The following is a 20371-nucleotide window of genomic DNA, read 5'->3' on the forward strand; positions in this document are numbered from 1 at the left end:
TAACTTAAAACAATGACCCCTTGTCCTGTTTTCAGTGCTAAACTTGAGCCCTGTAACATCTTTCATTTTAATAAATTTAAACAACTGAACCATGTCCCCTCAGTCTCATTTTTGCTCAAGACTGTACATTTTTTGCATTCTAAGCCTGGAATCGTAGTCTAAATGAGAAAGTCCATTTATTAGCCTTGTAGCCCCGCCTTTGAACTCTTTCCAATACATTAATATTTTTAAGTGTTATTTTATATGAAAGGTTTGGTTCCAGAGAACATTATGAAAGATTCTGATTTGTGAACGCCACTTACACCCCAATAAAAGTTGAAAACTTGCTAACCCTCTTTTAAATTGCAAGGTGCATTAAGAAAAAATATTCTAACTTAAGTTGAGAAAAACATTTGGTTGGAGTAACAACATTTTGAAGAAAATCACTTCATTAAAATAAGATTTTTTATACATTATCTTAATGGGTTTTAGAACAGGACCTAACGTTTTGTTCATTGTAATGGATATTTTGTTGTATCTGCATTGGTTGTAACAGGATTTCACTGTATATTTTATTCTGTTAATCCTAATGAAGGCTTGTTAATACTCTTCGTATCAAACCCAAGTATACTCAGATAGGTCTATATAATTTAACTTTGATTCTGAAAAATTCTCTTGATATGTTTCTTTTCAAATTGTACCCGAAAGAGTTATGCGTTACATATTGTATTTTTAACTACCACAACCAAGAATGACTATTTATACTCTACAAAAAAAGGGTTTAATTAATTATAATTTGCCACCAAGATTTTTTTTAAATCTTTACTGTTATGTCAATAAAAAGCAACTTATTTCAACATATCAAGTTAAATAACTAAAATATTACAAATATTTTAGCAGAAATTAATAGTAAATCTTATTACTTTAACCAAAATGTGTTAGAAAAAATTTCATTTTCTGCATATTCATGCTGCATTTTGGAGGACGTTTTTTGCTTATACTGAATATTGCTAGGCTTGTGATTAAACACTTTTTGAAGGTTACCTCCTGAACTTGAGTTTGTTGCATGCTTTAATTTTGTGATTGAGATACTTTATTTGGATAGTATTGGAAACAGCAGGGGGAGGGGGGGGGGAAGGAATATAATTTTAAAAAAAAAGTGTTCTTAGCTCTGATAATTCACATAATTTGATTTTTAGACATTTGTAAAAAAGTGCTATGGATCTTGCTTATAACGACCGCAATATTTGCTCGTTATAGCCGAATCCTCGTAAAAAACAAGTTCCCGAAAAACCTATAAAATTTCATTTTTTTTCTTCGATACAGATGTGGTATATCCCCCACCTCCCTTGGTGAGATTCAAATTTTAGCACTTACAAAAATCGCCAGATAGGCTATGATTTTTTTAACATGGCACACCTGGCTATTTTAACCTATGTTTGGCAACCCAATGTCAACATAGATCTGTTCAAACTTATTAATCATGTGTATGCTTGGGAATGCTTATTATTATTTTCGATTTATTCAATGTACCTCATAGGAAAGCCTAATTTGTGTTTTTTTTAATTTAGTAGTTGTGTTTTGATGCGTCATTATTAGAAAAGTCAGTTTCTTCAAACTGGACCGTGAATTAGCAAAATAAACATGTGGGTGTGTCTCTGTAAGGCACCATTGTTCAATTGCAATATGTTGTTGTGTTTTTGTTCTTGACATTAGTTCCTTATCAATTAGTTGTTTCAGGCTGAGTGTGTGAATTTAGGCAATGAAAAAGTAAGTTCTTTTTTTTTTAGAATTCAAAAGTAAATAAATAAATAAATAAATAAATATATATATATATATATATATATATATATATATATATATATATATACATACTGTGGAAGGCTAATTATCGGAACTTGTTTTCCTAATTAGTCGAGGCGAAACCCCCTGCTTTTAGTTTTAGGTTTGAGCTCTAGTTTATTGTTTTTAGCTTAGCAAGTGGTGCGTTTGCCCATTGTTACTCTATATTACATGTACTGGAGCTTAAGCATTCTCTTCTAGTTTATAGTTAAAATTTTGGTCTTTTGACCATAATTAATGAATCCTCCACGGCTGATGAGCTCTGGATTCACTCTTTTTCTATTCCTACTTAATAGCTGTTTGCAATTTTCCTTTTTATCATCATTTGTTATTTATAATTTGTTTAATATTTGTAATTCTGTTTGCTTAATCTTATATTTACTTGGCTTTTTAATTTTGCTGCGTTGCGCATCTATGGGCTCTTGGTGTGGTCTTTTCAATATTTTTCACTTTTTATATCACTTTCGAAATTCTTGATATTTTTACAAAATCTTGAGTGTTTTTTGTAGTTACCTTTATTTTTAGTGATGTATAATTTATTTTACAAAACTAGTGTGGTTGTTTTATTTCAAAAGTTACTCTTTATTGATATCAAGAATTATTCATAAAAACTCTTCAATTTTTTGCGATTCATTCATTTTAATGTACATTTTTTGAATGTTTTAATTTCCATAAACGTGTATCCCTTTAGGTACTGAATAACTAAAAATAAGTTGACTCTAGCATTTTATAAAAATATGAAGGTGTTATTTTATGTAAAATATAGTTGATATTTTGAAAGCATTTCTGAATAGCAAATTAATGTATGGTATTTTTCTATTATTTATGTTTTGGGACGTTCTTTCGAGACGTTTCTATTTTTCATGCATCGAAATTAGAATAACTTTGTGTATTTTTGACTGAAATAGTATTACAAATGCAAAATAGTAGACTTATAGTTTTTTTTCTAATTTAGTAGCATTTCTGTTCATAATTTACTTTCTGGTGTTTTTATGTTTGTGATTGGTTTTGGGGATGTTTTCCTCTTAAAACATCACAATTTTAAACGCTTTGCTCTTTTTTAGTAGAGTATGAGAATTGTTTTTGTTCGATGAAATGCATATTGGGAAAAAGCTTTTATTTCTATTGGTACATAATGTTTTGGTGAACTATTATAGTAATTTGTAATTTAAGCATTTTAAATAACTTTTTGTGTTTTCTTTGTGTACAAAAACTTTCTAGTTTCTGGTATTTTTGAAGCGTTTATTCACATTTTGTTTAGCTGTTTCATGCTGTTTTAACATATATTGTGTTCTGAAGTATTTTTATCATGTATTTTTATCTGAATTTTTCCTATTGGAGCCAAAAAAGCATCTCTAAGAACGATGTATGATGTATGTCGTCATACATAGGTTTTTTTGCGACGCTTTTTTGGCGCCAACAGGAAAAAATCGCCAAGGGGGGTATATTGACATTAGTTCCTTTTCTTCTTTTTAATCACTGTGTTCCAAAGACGTTGGTTACTTCACGTTGAGCTATCTGAATGTGTCTTATGTCATTGGTTTTGAGGAAACTTACATCTATACACATATGTAATTTTTAAATGTTTCTTTATTCCACAAATAAAAAAAAGTGCTGTCATCGCTTGTTCTGAGGATTTATGATTTGTCACTAACTTTGACTATCTTTGGAATGTAAAAAGAAAATTTACCAAAAAAAGCTAAGCTGGGCTGCAAGTCAATAGAAATTTTATGAATTGCAAAAATATTTCTCTCATTAAGTGGGGTTTGCTTGTTAAAAGCGAGTTATGCTCCCATGGACTTAACATTGTACCAACCAAGTACTTCTGATTTCCTCGTTAAATATGGTTTCTCTTTAAATCAGGGCTCATTATAAGCAAGTTCGACTGTATTTCCTTTTAACACAATGTAGTCAATTAAGGACTAAACTTGAATTACTGAAGCTTAAAGAATCGATATCTGGGTCATTCTCCTGAAAACGTAACTTTTGAACGCAAATATTTTTCAATTTCAAAGCCTTTTTTTTCCTCATTCTTACATGAAAGTGTTACCTACTAGAAGTAACCATTAACAATGGCGCAGCTAAGTTCCAATTATTTTACTCATAAGTAAAAAAGAAAATGCCTTGTTCCCGGAAAAAAAAAAAGAAAAAAACTTTTAGTATAAAAAAATCGGGGCTAATTTAATGTCAAAGGAGTAATTTTGTAAATTGTGCACACAATCAGCTATTTTAATGATTAGTGGGAATATAATATTAAGTTCTCTTAATTAGAGTACAGCTTAATTAGTAGTTTCAAATGTATGTTAAAAAATAGTATTTAATAAATTTAAGGATATAATGGCAATTTATAATTTTTGGTAAAATGCCTGTAATTAATGTATTTTTCCTCCATCATTTATTTTCACCTCAGAAATAATGACATTGATAAGGTCTGTCACGGAGGTGAGATTCAGGTAGGTGAGGAATTTTCCATTAATATAGACCTACTAGATACATTTTTCAGGGATTTTTTTTTCTTTGTTGCTATAATCTGCATATGTTAAGCATATGAAAACATGTTCAATTTTCAAAAAAAAAATAATAATAATTTACATCACTGAAATTCAAGTTCACGGAAGTGAGAAGTCAGAATAACCACACTAAGTTTTTAAAGCAAAATCTATCTTCTTGTCTTTGGCAAAATTCTCACAACTTCAAATATGGCTGAAAATAAACAAGCGGGCTCCCTTGTATCATGTAAAATAAAATTTGATGTCATTACTGCCACGTGTTAATGAGGAAAGACATTTTGTGTTTAGGTAACAGAGATGAGAATTTATTCTGTGACATGACTCCCTTGTCCTACTAAAACGATCTAAAACACAATATTAAAAAATTAAATATACTTAAAAATTAGTATTTGAGACACTTGAGAAAGGAATAATAAATAAGTATATACTTTTAATTAAACAAAATATTAAGCAACATAAACAGTCACACAAGGTGTGTGACATGCCACGGAGGTGAGAATTCACATGTTGTGAACCAAAAATATACTGAAATAAAAATTATTAAAAAATTTCTGGCAGGTTTAAATAGATATATTTTTGATGAAATTAAAAATTATTGTTAAATGAATTGTTTCTTATAGTTTTTACTGTAAAAGGCATGTGACAAAAAAGTTACACTTTTTGAAGGATGACCCAGAAACATAATATTTTATTTTGAAATATTATTCTAATTCTTGTATTCGTTTTCAGATTCCCAAATTACTGGGTCCCTAATTTGAAGAAAGCAGTTGTTTATAGTGAGATTCTCAATGAGTACATGCACCTTACAGTTACTGAAAGAACTTTAAGACTGATTGATCAATATCATGGTTTTGATAACTACATTTTATCTGTAAGATTTATAAAAAAATTCTTTTATATCTTATTTTCTCTAAACTAGAGGTGCACAACTTCTTTGGGATGGGAGAAACTCATTTAGTGGATTAGGACATTAGAGAGACACAAAAATTATTATTATTAATGAATTTGTGTTTAATTATGACATTCACTCAAAGTGTGTAGAAAAATAAAAATAAACTTATGTGTGTATTTGATAATTCATAAAAAATCGAGGTTATACTGGGGTCTACTACAGTGGCGGATCCAGAGCATCCTGTTGGGAGGGGCGATTGAGTGATAAATTATGGGGGAGGGGATGACTAATAAAAACAAAATTTAAAAAAAGTAAGAACTGAAGCATTTTTTTTTTTTTTTTGAATAATTTGTACTGCTCAAAGAATTTGAATGAAAGTTATAAGTTTCGAGTACAAAGAATCAAAATTGAAAAAAATTCTACTAATATTCTGGATGCATTATCTAAATTAAACCCTTCAACTTTTGATTCATTTGAGGACTGGTGAAGTATTTTCAGTAGCCATTCAGGTCCTCAATTGAACTTTTTTCCTTATAAAAGAAAGGTTGCAGAAAGAAAGGTACCGAACAACATAATGAAGAGAAAGGTACCAAATATAATGAAATACTAAAATTGCGTTTTGAATAAAATTTGAAGATAATTATGGATTTGTTTGTTGATTGAGTTATTTAATATTCGTGCATAAGTAGGAGTGTTTGCAGGCTTTCAATCTGAAAATGTTTGTTAGGAATACATTTTTAGACTAGTTGGTGATTAATAAGAGAAAGGGAAATTTGGAGGTCCCTCTCGGGAATTCTTTTGAAATTTAAATGTATATTTGCGAAAACACAATTGTTTGCAATCTTTTTTTTTTTTGAAGGGAAAGGATGAGAGTCATGAATTCTCCTCAATCGTTTTTTGATATTAGAGCTTCAAAAATGCAATTTTAGATATTTTTAGTGATGCTAAAAACCGGGGGTTCGGGAGCTTTCCCCCGGAAAAAATTTTGGGATTGAAGTCCTAAAAACGCAGTTGTAGTAGGCCACTTTTGATAACGTAGCAGAAGACATGGGGTTCAGAACTTTTCCCCAGAGACTTCGATGTAGGAATTCCAGAACCGTTGTTTTAGACGATCTTTTATGATGTTGGAAGATGAGGAAAAAAGGACATGGGTGCTCCTCTCTGGAAAATTTTCAAAATTGTACTCCTGAAAATGCAGTTGTAAGCCCTCTTTTATGACGTAGGGGGAAAGAACAGGGTTTGAAACTTTCCATCGGACTTTGTTCGAAATTGGAGCCTTGAAATGCAATGGTTGGTCATTTTTGGTAGTGTTAAGGGAAGGGATGGGTTTAGGAGCTATCCCTCTTTTCAATATTGAAGCTTCAAAAACATAATGATAGTGGATCTTTATTGATGTTAGGTGAAGGACTCAAGATTGGGGGCTCTCCCCCGGAATTTTTTCTGAATTGAAGCTCTAAAAATGTAACTGAAGTTCCTCATTAATGGCATTTTTGAAAATGTTTTCGATTCCGGTGATTTTTTCGGAATTGAAGCTCTAAAAATTCGAAACTTTTTACGATCTTCAATGACATTGGAGAGAGGTGGATGAGGGACTCTCCCCATTAAAATTTTTGTAATTAAAGTCGTAAAAATACAGTTGTAGGCAATTTTTTGAGATGTGTTAGGGGGAGGGGGAGCAGAAGTTTTTCAAATTTACGAACCTTTTGGGGGGGGGGGCGATCGCCTCAATTGCCCCACCTGTGGATCCGCCACTGGTCTACTATCTTTGAGTTTGTCTTTATACTATAACAATACAAAGTCAATTGTCTTCTAAATCCCTCTAGAATTCAAGTGGTTGCAAAGTTTAACCTTGAGTATCTCAAAACTATCCTTTATGGTCTTGATCCACTTTAGTTGTGTACATGTCATATGTTGAAAGTAACGCCACTTAAAACGGGAGTTAACTCATCCAATATTTCGGTTTAAAATTCGTATGCCTGAAAACATTATGTATACAGTTGCTAAGCTATAGATGTGTTGGTTACAATTTTTTTGGTTACTTTATTGTCTTACTGCGGAAGATATACGGGGTGGTTATAAAATAAGTATCTCTATTTGGAGAAGTCTGTAGCTTGAAGGAATCATCTGATTGCAACTAAAATTGAAACACTTACTAATCTTGAAAGGGGGAAGACAGATGGTGCAACAAAAAAAAATTAGTTGCAAAATTTGCCTGCAGGTGGCGCTTTTGAATTTATAATGTGTAATACAAGAGGGAAGAATTAGCATGTAAAGCTGAATGGCTTATTTAATATTGTTTCAGGCATATTATGCTTGCGCATGGCAGTACCAATAAGGTCAGGTTCCATGACTTGACCATTGAGCTGGAGGACACAATACAGACGGTCTGTGAAGATTGTAACTGTAGAATGCAGTGTATTTGGAGTGATGTTTCACACATGTTGAGTAACACTACCTTTAGTTCACTGAGGCATGTGACACCTCAACGGTACCCATTAGACTTTAAGAACCTTCAAAGCCAAAAATCATATGGCGTCAGATCAGGGGACCCAGCAGACCATGCCATTTGAAAATACTTGCTAATTACCCTATCATCTGTGAAATGTCACCTTAAGAAATTTTCTACTGCTTTCCCAATATGGAGTCGGATTCCAACTTGCATAAAAACCGTTTCAGAAATACACTGCCTTTGCCTCAGTGTTCCCAAATGTTCCCAAGATGTTCTTTAAAATCCCAACATGTGTCAATATCTTTAAAATCAAAGTACAATCTGGCAAACTGAGAGAAATCTCTTGCCACGTTACTGCCAGAAATAACTGCTTCTTTAATTTTCTCATAGTCACTATAGAGTTTGCATTGTCAACAACATCTTTTGAAGGCTGCAGCGCCACTTATCGGTGATTGTAGTAACTATTTTTTTTTTATTGCACCATCCTTCTTTCCCCTTCAAGATTAGTAAATGTTCCAAGTTTGGTTGCAATCGAATGATCCCTTCAAACTGCAGGCTGTGCCAAGTAGAGATACTTATGGGCAGTTCTCAAAAGGTGGGAACAAAAAAGTTAATTCTGAGCAATTTTTAAAATTTTGAAATTTGACATCAATTTTGTTTTTATTCCATAGTATGTACACCTAGAACATCATATACAAAAATAAAAAGACAGCAGGTATTTATAAAAATTAATAAATAGCAAATTTAATGATTGGTCTGTAGGTAACAGATGTTGGACATCGTTGTCCAGTAGGTGACAGATTTTGGACATCATCATAGTGTAAGTTTCACAGTTTTTGAACTTTTCAGGTGAAAATTTTATCTATTTTTACATTCTGCAATGAAAAATAAGGATTTAAAGAACTTGAATGACTTTAAATGCTGGCCTTTAAATAATAAAATTTCGTTATGGTTTCGTAGAATCTGAAAAAAAAAATAAAAAGAACCATTTTTCCAGAGCAGGTGATGAAGTCGCCAAAACTGACGCTTTTGGTGAAAAATGGAATTTTTGCTGGTAACCTTTCACTTATCATACGCTGTGAGTTGTCGCCAATCGGATTTAGCTTGGCGATTTTTGTGTCGTTTTGTTTACTTAAATGCCTTTGTTAGGATCGAAACTTGTCTTTCTACTGTTATTAATGTAATGTTCAATGCATAACGTATTAATTGGTGCAAAATGTCAATGGATTAAAGGAATTAACATTATATTAGCCTTTTTTATTAAAGTTACAAGACAGAAGATCATTTATAACAATGAATAAATGGACTGAATTATCGGCGTCTAGATCGTAACGCAATTTGGACATCTCACATATATGCTTAAGAAAAATGATTTTTCTTCAAAGATACTGCATAAAAACATATGAAAACACTTAAAAATAATTATCAATTGATTTTGAGGATCGAAAAATACCTTTGAAACATATAAATCATATATTTAGTTCTCAAATAATAGCATTGTCCAGATCGTAACTTTTGGACATGCATCAAACTTCCAACTTCTATTTTTTCTAAAATTGTTTAAAAAATAAAAAAAAAAACTGTCTTTAACAGGGGTGATTGTGTTCCGGTATTTTACCAGATTTCCGGTATTTTCATCGTGAATTCCGGTATCTTCATCTTCGAAAACACCGGAACTTCTATATTTTCAAAAAAACCCACTTTAGTAAAATTTAGGGCAATGTTTAATGAAACGAAAAAATCCAAATTGAAGACATTTGGTATAAATATAAAGCGTAAGCTACGGTCATGTTTTGTAAACTGAGGGAAGGTAGGAAGAGAAAAGTGATAAGAGCTTCGACTCCTGTCTTTGTTCTTTATAGCAGTTGGAGGAATTGAACGTATGCAAATATTTTCTTTATTTTATATTCTGGTTTATGATCTTTATCTGCGTGCGTTCTGTTGTTATTGAACCAATTCTAATTATACTTTATCGTTATTAATATGCTCCTCGTAAAAATAAATTAGTTGTTTAATTAAATTTTACTAGTTAACTCTTACTTTTCATTTCGCTACTTTTTTTGTTTGATAAATTTATTCATTTGAACTTTGCATGTTCTCATTTAAAAAATGAGATATCTGGATAAATCTGAAGATATTGGCTCCGTCGAAGCAGGAAAGAAGAACAAGTTTTATTGGGAATGGTTAAACAGAGTGGATTCCTACAATGAAAAGATGGAAATATAGTGTAAAAAAAAATTGATAGGGCTGGATTTTGGTTTTGTGTTTCTTGCAACAAGCCCTTTACATATGCTAATGATGGTGTGAAGGCATTATTGCAATGCAACATTCTCCTACAAATACTCATAAAAGAAACTGGGAATCAATAAAAAAATGCTGGTGTATTAGGCTTTAGTGAATTAGTAAATGAATGTAACTAATGGTTAAGGATTCAGATACAAAGGAGGAAAATAAAACATTCTTTGAAAAATTTTAAGAATTGAGAAAAATTAAAACAATTTAATTCCCACCATGCACATGGACGTATCAAGTCCTAAACTTCGAGTTTTAGCCCCAACAAATAACTATGTATCTAAATTATTTATATACATAATATGATGTGTACATACACGTAATGTGTATCTATATGCCCATCAAAACACTTTTTCTTCTTGGGGAAAAAAAAAGTTCAGGTATTTTTTCATGGAGTTACAATCACCCCTGCTTTAATTTTTTTAATTTGTGGAAAATATTATCAAAAAATTATTCAGTTTGAGATTTATACCCTTATTTTTTTTTTTTTTTTTTAAACGTATGGAAATAATTTAAAAAAATTTTTTTTAATGGTACATTCGCTCGGTTAACTTTTTGGTATGTCCAAAGTTGTGCCTTTTAGCAAAGGAAATATTTTTTAAGGGTATTTGAAGAGCATTTTTCCATAATTTATGTCAATTTTTGTCTCTATACAGTAGTATAATTTAACTCAAAAAATTTTGAGTTAATTAAAAATGAAAGTTATTTAGTGTTGAAGCTTCAAAGTTGAGGTCTGTGTTTGCTCCCACCTTTTCAGAACCACCCTTATATTATAACCACCCGGTACTTATTTTATCTTAAAAACTAAGTAAGGATTAAAAATGAGGTCCATTACAAGAAACGTCTCCTGATAAACTTTTTTAATTTGAGAAAAAATTTTCCTTCTAGATTTATTTCTAAAGGGATGTTTTACTCAACTTATCAATAATTTTACGATAACTTAACCAGAAACTATAATAATTTATTTCGAAATATCTGAAACAAGGTTGGATCCAAAACTGTCTTGGAAGCAAAATTTCGGATAAGTCGGCTTGTCCTATAACGGGGTTCTAGTTGAAAGTGGTATTGTCAGTTTGTCAAACTGATACAAAAGAACTTCTTATTGTAGTTTCCTTGTCAATGTATTATGCTTTATACTTAACCAGGTGTAAAGTTTTTTGCATAAAAAAAATTTTAATTGCTGTATAGCTTTTTTCAGACAAAGCAAAAAAAAAAAAAAAAAAGCCATAGTACACACTAATAATTTTGGAGCCATTAGTTAAAAAGCTATTTTAAATTAAAAAATCTGCTTTTACTCTACTATATGATGATATATGTGATTTGAACATGAAAGTTTATGTGTATAAGTGGACCAAAAAAGGAAAATGCAGAAAATTTTCATTTCAGGTTCCTGTGTGTGACTTAAAATCTCAACTAGCCATTACACTTAGGAGAAAGATGCTCCTAGCTTTAGTAAACAAAGAGAAATACCATGAGGATGAAGCAACCAATCAAGAAATATTTGACAGATATCAGAAATTTGTGATACCGGTAAGTGCTTTAATCTGGAAAAAAGGGATTTTGAAGAAATGTTTAAGATTAAATTACTGGGACCGGAGGTCGATCCAGTGCCAAATTGGGGCTGCTTTGCGGCCCCTTCACAATATTCCGCATGGCAAAACGGCCCCATTCACAAAATTCTGCGTCGCAGAAGCGGCCCCATTCACAAAATTCCCCATCGCAAAAGCGGCCCCATTCACAAAATTCCGCGTCGTAAAAGCAGCCCCTTCACAAAAATTTATAAAAAGGCAGCCTTTTCACAATATTTTTTAACCGCAAATGTGTACGCATCTACGTGGGAGCCTCTTCAACCTTCCCCCATCTTATCTTTTTGCTTGCTGCGTGAGGTGTTTTTGCTTGAGAGCGTCAGAGGGGGGACGGGAGAGGGACACTTGTGATTGGTAGCTTATTTTCAGGAAAATCTTAAATTTTTCTTTGATTACGCAATATATATTTAGTATTAATTTGTGTTGAGTTTCAAAATCCAATTCTAAAATAACTTTACTTAAAATAAAATTATTTTACATGCTGTTTTTATATTTTTATTTGTTTTGAAGATCTTGATTTCCTTACATCGGCCATGGTAAACGAATTTTTCGCATTTTTGATGTTTACTGTACCTTGTTAAGAGGCAAACAAATAAAATTTCTTACATATTTATTAACATCATTAAATTGCAAAGTTTTAAACGAAATACCTACTCTGTAAGAACGTCAAAAGTCAAAAAATTAAACGCTAAATGCTGGTGCAGTATTATTTTGGGTTTTAATTACTTTTAAGTTTTTCAAACACATATATGGAATCTTTAATGAGTATTTCACTTCTGTGTTAAGAAATATGTGATATCTTTGAGTCTGTTCATATTGTATTTATTAGGAGTTATCATTACGTTCAGCAGCATGTGCAATTTTCATTGCTCTTAAAGTATTTTATAGGGGCAAACAGGAAATCTGTTGTGAGACTTTCACCTTAAGAAAGTGTGCCTTGCATATGTATATTTGTAAAAAGCAATAAATGTAATGTATGTGTCAAATTACGAATAAAATGTTAAGGGTCTTACTTCCCCCTTCCCCCAGCGCATTTTCTTTTGACAGCTTTCAGGTATTCTTCAAGAACTTGCAATCACCCCTGAAACCTGTCTAGGGCTTTTCTACAATGATACGACAGCTAAAAATGCTTTAATATAATCTTTTCCAAGAAAAAAAATCACAAGAAGGTCTTTTTTACAAAAATAAAGAAAATTCACAAAAATATTTTGCTTTTTCACAAAAATAACGAAATTTCACAAAAATATTTTGCCTTTTCACAAAATGGGGACCCAAAAAATAAAACCTGGATCGACCCCTGGGGACGACAAGGAGCTGGAGTAGGAGTACTCGAGAGCTGTATTTTCCCTAGAGCTTGAGCTCTAAATTTTCCCCTGTACCAGGGCAACCTCTGGTATTTTAATCTTTTTTATTTTATTTCCTTTTCTTTCAGTCTTTTAAATAGACCTGGAAATTAAAAAAAAAAAAAGTTGGTAACCAGTGGCTAATTGACTTAGTTTAGAATTAATATTTATCTATGTGTATTTATATATATATATATATATATATATATATATATATATATATATATATATATATATATATATATATATATATATATATATATATATTATTATTAGTTTACACTATATCCAGGGCTTTTCTTTTTTCAATGAAAACATTGTAGAAATCTCTGGACACAGTGCTGAAAGGTAGGGTGCAGATAACAGGTTTAACACATACCTGTTGGCTACATTGTATGCATGTTTTTACAAAAAGGAAGAAAATTTTTTCCAATTTAAAATAAAATAATTGTATTGCATCAGCCATCAAATCATGTAAAAGGAAATTTAAAGCATTCTTATCTAATTTAAAACACAAAATATATTTAGCAGAATGTATTATCAAACAAAAAAGACTGAAAAACAAAACTGATTTAAATCTATTGTGTTATTATTTTTGTAATGTTGCTTTTATATTACTTTTTTATTTATAAATTTTATTTTGAGTAGTCACAATTGCTAATTGTTTTCACTTTACCGTCCTTGATGTTTGGTTCCTTTTTCAACCCCACCGTCCTCTGCAGACGCGACTCCTCCCGGTAGCCGCTTCTCCTGGTCGGTGATGTCCATGTCCTACACACATGCACGCTCATACACATACACACACGCCAATATGCATACACACAGGTCTACGCACACACACAAGCCTATACATACACATACACAACTGTACACACGTAACCGCCCCAAGAGGAGGGACAGGAACCGTATCTATAGTCCATTTAGGGAGAGCTGATAGTGGACGTAAACAAAGCAACGAGACAATTGGCGTTACCGCTGTCTGCTTGGCGCTGGGATGATTGAAGACAGCACCAATCAGATAAGCGAAATGTCCACGCTTTCAATGCGAACAGCATTGCCAATCTGGCGAGTAAGTCATGAAAGTAGTAACCCTCTTTGTTTGCTTCCTGTTGGATATAATTTTAGATGTTATAGAGCTAATAGCCTACAGCTTAGCTGAAAATTAGGCAACTCATTTCCAACTGAAAATTTGAGGGAGTGGTCTGCCCGAAGAAAATAAAACACGAATCATTCTTTACACTGAAAAACATTTATTTAACATATATTATAAAATGGTTACATTACATTAATTTGGTCCTCCGAAGAAAATTAAGTTATGTTAAATCAAAAAGATCTTACAATAAGTCCATGCAGGTGTCAAAAAGTCCTGTCGATGTTCCATAGTGAATCCCCACAGGTAGAAGGACGGCATCGCAATCTCCCCAGAATTGCACGCTGGTCAGTTCACACCTTAGGAGCCAAGTTCACCATATCAGGGAAAAATATCGAAGATGGACACGATCCTTTTTCTTTGGAGACCAAACGACCCACTTAAATTGGACTATAACTTTTCACTTTTATGGACGTCATGGCAGCACGCGCTTCCAAAACTGAAGACATCAATAGCGAATCATTCAGAAAAGATCAGACCTCACCTGAGAGGCCAGTAGCAAAACTTATGAGGACATGGACGAACACATTTACAAACACAAACAACACAAGACGCGGAGACAAGTGAGAGGAAAAGTAGCCATCGAGCTACGGTTGGTCCGAGTATTTATAGCCAGATCCGACCTTGCTCGTAACAATGTGACGTTACCTTATTTGCATATTGCAAGAACAACTCAGCCCAAGAAAAACACAGCTTGCAGATTGCACAATTCTTATTTAATTTGACATTCAGCACCCAACACCTCAACATGGTTTTCTCATGTGATCGACATGTGCTTTGTCGGAAGTTTACCGACATCTGCCGAATGATGGCAACCAATCATAGCGTGCCGCATATTTTTCCGAACACTTCCGATTCAAACTCGGACATTTGAGTGTCGGTGGCAGGTGGATGGGATTTCCCGTGCAAGGTTTTTCCCGGAATGGCAAAAGGTAAGTTACAAATTTTTTTTAAAAACAATATTGGTGAAATCCTTCAAGAAACAAAAATAAAGGCATTTAGCCCAACACTTCCTCTATCAGCTCTCGCTGAACTGAGTATAGAAACAAGTGAGTTGAGTAGTAACCAATAAGTAGGGTCCTGTCGCAACTCCTGATTGCGCGAACAACATAATTTGAATTCAAAATTTTAGAATTCAAATTAATTATGAACTTACAGTTTTTTTTTTGAGCAATCACGATTGCTTATTGCTTTCACTTGACTGTTTTTGGCGTCCTATTATTTTATTTTCCCGCCGCCACCCTCCGCACCATCACCGTCGACCGGCTCCTCACGATGCTGCTCCTATAGCGAAAGCCGTCTCCAGGTTGCATCCATGTCCTACACACACGCGCATACATACACACACAAACACATACACACACAAACACATACACACACAAACACATACACACACAAACACATACACAAACACATACACACACAAACACATACACACACAAACACATACACACACACACAAACACAAACACACACAAACACAAACACATACAGGCACATACACCTACACACACATACACACACAAACACATACACACAACTACCCACCTATTCATGCCTGCACACAGACACAAACATATGCCTACACACACATACCCCCCCCCCCCACACAGACACAAACACATGCCTACACACACATACACATACCCCCCACATAAACACACATGCCTACACACATACACATACCCCCTACACACAAACACACATACTTCCACACACAAACACACTCGCGAAAAGTATAATTTGAATTCAAGGTGTCAAAATTCAAATTTTTTTTTTTTTTTTGCCGATTAAAATTTTACACTTCCTGAACAACATAAGGAGGAGAACCTTTTACTCTTTGGTAGAAAGAAAAAAGTTTTGTAGAAGCTACATAAAGCCATCTACATGATAAGCTGCATTAATTGTTAAATAAATGGGAGAAAATAGCAGACCCTCCCCCAGGATTGGGCGGGAGGGCGCCGCGCCCAACTTGCCCTTTGATTCTTAGAACGCGTCCAACTTGCCATTTTATCGGTAAAACGGCGCCCTATTTGCCTTTTTGTTCATGAACTGGCATCCTTTGGATTTAAGATTTTTACTAGAAAAAGGAAGGAGCCAGTGCCCCTTTCCATTGTTTTCCCACAATGACTGACTTTCTTCTAAGTGAAAACAGTGGACATCCGCCCCTCCCCCTCACCTCTTAACTAGGATTGCCATTGAGCTGACTATTAGAAAAGCAAGCCTTCCATTATCAGTTACCACAAGGGATAAAAAGTGGCCTACTGGGCATTCTAGAGACTTAACAATGTTCCAAGGACCTTTCACTTTTGGGAACACTACTGATAAGCCACTGCTGAATTCCCAGAATCACTTCCTTGCTCCTTGCCTCAGGCTTCCCATCGTCCTTTATTTAATAATGGAGGGCTGTAGCGAAGAATACTGGCTGTCATCCTTCCTCCTTATCGCTTCATGACAAGGGAAGCGTTTCTTTGTCCAATTGACATGTATGTTAAGAAAAGTCTACTTTTCTTCCAGCTAGATTAACGTTAAGTTAGCCCTGCATTTTATAATCTTTCAGTCAAATTCATATTTTTAATAGTGCTTTTCCATTTTTAATTAGAATTAAGTAGATGCAATGGAGCGCCTCAAATCCACCAACCTAAAATCCGCCAACGCCCAAAATCCGCGCCATTTTTTTTTTCGTTTTTTTTTTTTTTCTGCGCTGCGAATTTAATCTTTTTTTTTTTTTTTTCTTAAATTTTATTTCAGTGTAAATTAATCAAAATCACGATTATTTGCTGAAACAGTTGTTTTAGCGGATAATATGCTCTGTTTTATTATTATGCTTTATACGCACGCCGATAATTTTTTTATCTGAAAAATACGTTTGTATTTTTGCTCAGTTTTCTTCATATTGTGTACTACTCAAAAAATAATAAGAAATATCGAAAACTGAAAGCAGATGCTAAAAGATTGCTGCAGATTAACAGCAAAACGCTAATATTTCGCGTGACACGTGGCATCAAAGAAACGCAAAAATATGACAAAAATAAAAAGAATTCAGCATGTAAAAGTCAAATGTGGATGATTTTTGACATTTCAAATGAAAACAAATGACTTTTAATTATTGAAAATAAATACTAAGTGCTTTGAAACTGGTGCTGTTTATTGGTTTTTGTTTCCTTATGGTGGTGGTTACTCCAAGAGCAATTACTACTTTTGGATTTAAAAGTCTTAAGTTACAACTAGTAACAGCTGAAAGAATTAGTTTTCCGCCCCCTCCCCCTTTTATAGTTCATTCTTTGTTTTCCAATTTATAAATCAAAACTAGAAATTATTTAAAAAAAAAAAAAAAAGCAGAATGTCCAAATTTTCAGATTATAATAATTTGTTTTACTTATGTATATCTGCTTACAAAACATTATTTAGCCACAAGCAGAAACTTTTACTTTATATATTCATTATTTAGATATTAGTAAATCAATTGTTTTACATAAACAAGCCATTCTAGCTTAATAAAATTGTTACCAAATGTTTGTGACATCTCAAAGTACTTTGTGGTAACTAATGTAAGTCTAATTCATGTTAAAGTGTGTCGTTGGGGAAAGTTATTAATAATTCATCAAAATCTTAAGAGAAACGTGAGTTAAGCTGTTAGATTTGCATCAATTACCACTCATATGCTCTCAAAACCAGCCTTGGCAAAATTTTGTATTGTTTTCTCTCCTTTTTTTTCTTTCCTTTTTCTTACTGATGCTAAAAATCCTATGGCTTTCAGTTGCTTTCTTTTTTTAAGCCCCCACCCCTCTTCCCCAATTTTTAGTCCCAATCGCCTCCTTTGAAAATGATTATAAACTATTCAAATGTCCTGCGAAGTAATTCATAAATGTTTCAAAGTTTTTTTTGTTGCGACAGTAAGACATTTGAACCCAGGAATAACAGTAATATCCTACTACTATATCCACTGATGCTTTGAAGCTATAATTAACACGCCTTTTAGTTTCGAAAAAGTGCCTTTTTCTCAAAAAAGTGCCCTTTTTTTGAAAAACAACACCCTGCCCTTTTTTAATCCTGGGGGAAGCTCTGAAAATAGTAATTGAAAAAATAAAGGCTAATATCTGTAATACTTTATTAAATTTAAATAAATATATCTATTTGATTATTGATATTATTATTATTATAAAGGGTTTCATGTTAAAGACATTTTTATGCTTCATACTACTTGAATACTTTGCTATGCATGTTTTAGATAGGCAAATATTATCATTTATTTTACTAGGTAAATGAAATTTTAAACACATTTTATGTTCTTGAATTCTAAGGATTATATTATGCTTGATTGTCTAAAATAGTATGAGTAATTTTAAATGCATAAAATGCCATTGATAGCAAATATGTTTCCAAAATTGGTGGTGTTATATTTTTATCCTTTAAATCCCCTTTTAGACCAACCTCGCAAATGTGTGATGTTCCAATTTTTTTTCCTGCGAGATTGATAGCTCAGCTGTAATATATAGTACCCTCTGAAGCATATATTTAAGCAGGCTCAGTTAACCTGAAATGTGAAAACCACCAAATCAGGACAGAATCGAAGTGGAAAAGAGTGAAACATATTTTTTTACCAAGCGAGTAATGAAGGCCTTATATTTATTGTAGAGAGAAGAAGCTGAATGGTTTGGACTCACTGAGCGAGAAGCCATTCAGAAGCAAAGGATATTAGAAGAAGAAAGACCTGTTGAACCTTTGAAGCACAAACTCAGGATGATGCTAATTGAGGAGTTTAAAAGTATGTTTCTCACTTTAGTTCTTATGTATGTAAAATACAAGCTGATTCATAATTTTGAGGAACATGCATATTTTACTACTTGTAACTTACATTTTCAATTATTTCTTTTTTATCCATCATTGAAACAGCTGATTAAGTTTTAAAAACATATACATGTGGAGACAAAAGACTGACTTTCATTGAAAGAAAACGTGAAGTGTTTAAGAAGTTACAAAATAAAATGTTTGAACACCTGAATATATCTCTAAAATTGCATCACAATGCTTCCAAAAAAAAAAAAACCTTTTTAAAAAGAAGCTTACTTACATATAGAGTAAGAGCCCATTAGTGCCAGACCTATGTTATAGTATAAAGGCCCAAAATTTTTCTGCGTAAGCAAGCACATCACAGCAGGTAAGAAAGGTTCGCTATTATTTAAGCTGAGTCGCGCTGACTTTGGCAGGAAACAGGTAGCAAAAGTTGCATCAAAAACTGCTTCATTCCATGTCAAGTGACCTCATTGTCTCCACCAGACCATCTCCGATTTGAACGAAATTTTATAGAGGTGCAGACATGCCTTTGAAACTAACCTATATAAATTTTCAGCTTCAAAGACTCAAATCCAAAGGATCTAAGATCAATAAAAAAAAGGATCCAAAATGGCAGATCAGCTTTGTGAAGTGAATTGTCATGTTTAGCACTGTTCCTTCATTGGAGGCCATTTTGGAGCCCACTTTTTTTTTCTTTTTGAAGTATCCTAGATCCTCATGATTTGTGTCATGGAAGCTGAAAATTTGCATAGGTTAGTTCCAAAGGCATGTCTGCACCTTTCTAGAACGTCCTGCAAATCAGAAAGGGTTGGATCGGGGATCAGAAAGGGGACCATCAAGTCACATGACATGGAATGAATCTATGATCTTTAGTTTTTGCAGCAGTTTTACGCACCTTTGCTACCTATTTCCTGCCAAAGCCAGCTCGACTCAGCTTAAATAATAGCGAACCTTTCTCTGGGGTACCCACCATCCTCAATATGGTGGAGACCCCCTCCCAAAAGCAAGAGACCCCCCCCCCCCCCCGTCGAATGAGAAAAACAACCCCCTAAAAATTTCAGTGGTGCAGTCTGCGCCATGAACCCCCCTAGGTGGGTACCCCCGCCTTTCTTGCCTGCTGTGATGTCCTTACACAGAAAAATTTTAGGCTTTTATACTATGACATAGGTCTGGCACTCGTGGGCTCTTAGACAAATAGACTTTTTTACTTTCATTCTTTCTGTCTTTAAATCCAACGTTAAATATGCGTACCTTACTATCATCACACTCTCTCATGGATTATTTCTCTTTTTTCCTTCAGGTACAAAAGAAAGTGGTGCAGAAATAGAAGAACATGAAGAGTTTGAAGAAAAGTAAGCAATCTATAAAATAAAAGTTTAATACATAATGTACAGTAAGATGGGTACAAACTAGACTTGATGGCTGTTTTAGCGCCAAGTGGAGTGACCGAACGTGGGGCGGCCAACGATGGCCATTATCCATTGAGCATGCATGCAAGTGTGCTAAAGTGCCGTCAAGCCTAGTTCGAGTT

The 20371-nt window shown here is 33.3% G+C and overlaps 1 protein-coding gene across 1 annotated transcript in view; it reads left to right on the forward strand.

Annotated features, from left to right (window-relative positions):
* LOC129225525 (39S ribosomal protein L28, mitochondrial-like) overlaps positions 1-20371 on the forward strand; it is a 45433-nt gene that overhangs the window by 9365 nt on the left and 15697 nt on the right. The window contains exons 3-6 of the mRNA XM_054859956.1: positions 5061-5202; positions 11351-11494; positions 18682-18811; positions 20141-20192. Of these exons, the coding sequence (XP_054715931.1) occupies positions 5061-5202; positions 11351-11494; positions 18682-18811; positions 20141-20192 (468 nt within the window). The remainder of the gene's footprint in view (positions 1-5060; positions 5203-11350; positions 11495-18681; positions 18812-20140; positions 20193-20371) is intronic.

This window comes from Uloborus diversus, chromosome 7, assembly GCF_026930045.1.
Source record: "Uloborus diversus isolate 005 chromosome 7, Udiv.v.3.1, whole genome shotgun sequence".
NCBI lineage: Eukaryota > Metazoa > Arthropoda > Arachnida > Araneae > Uloboridae > Uloborus > Uloborus diversus.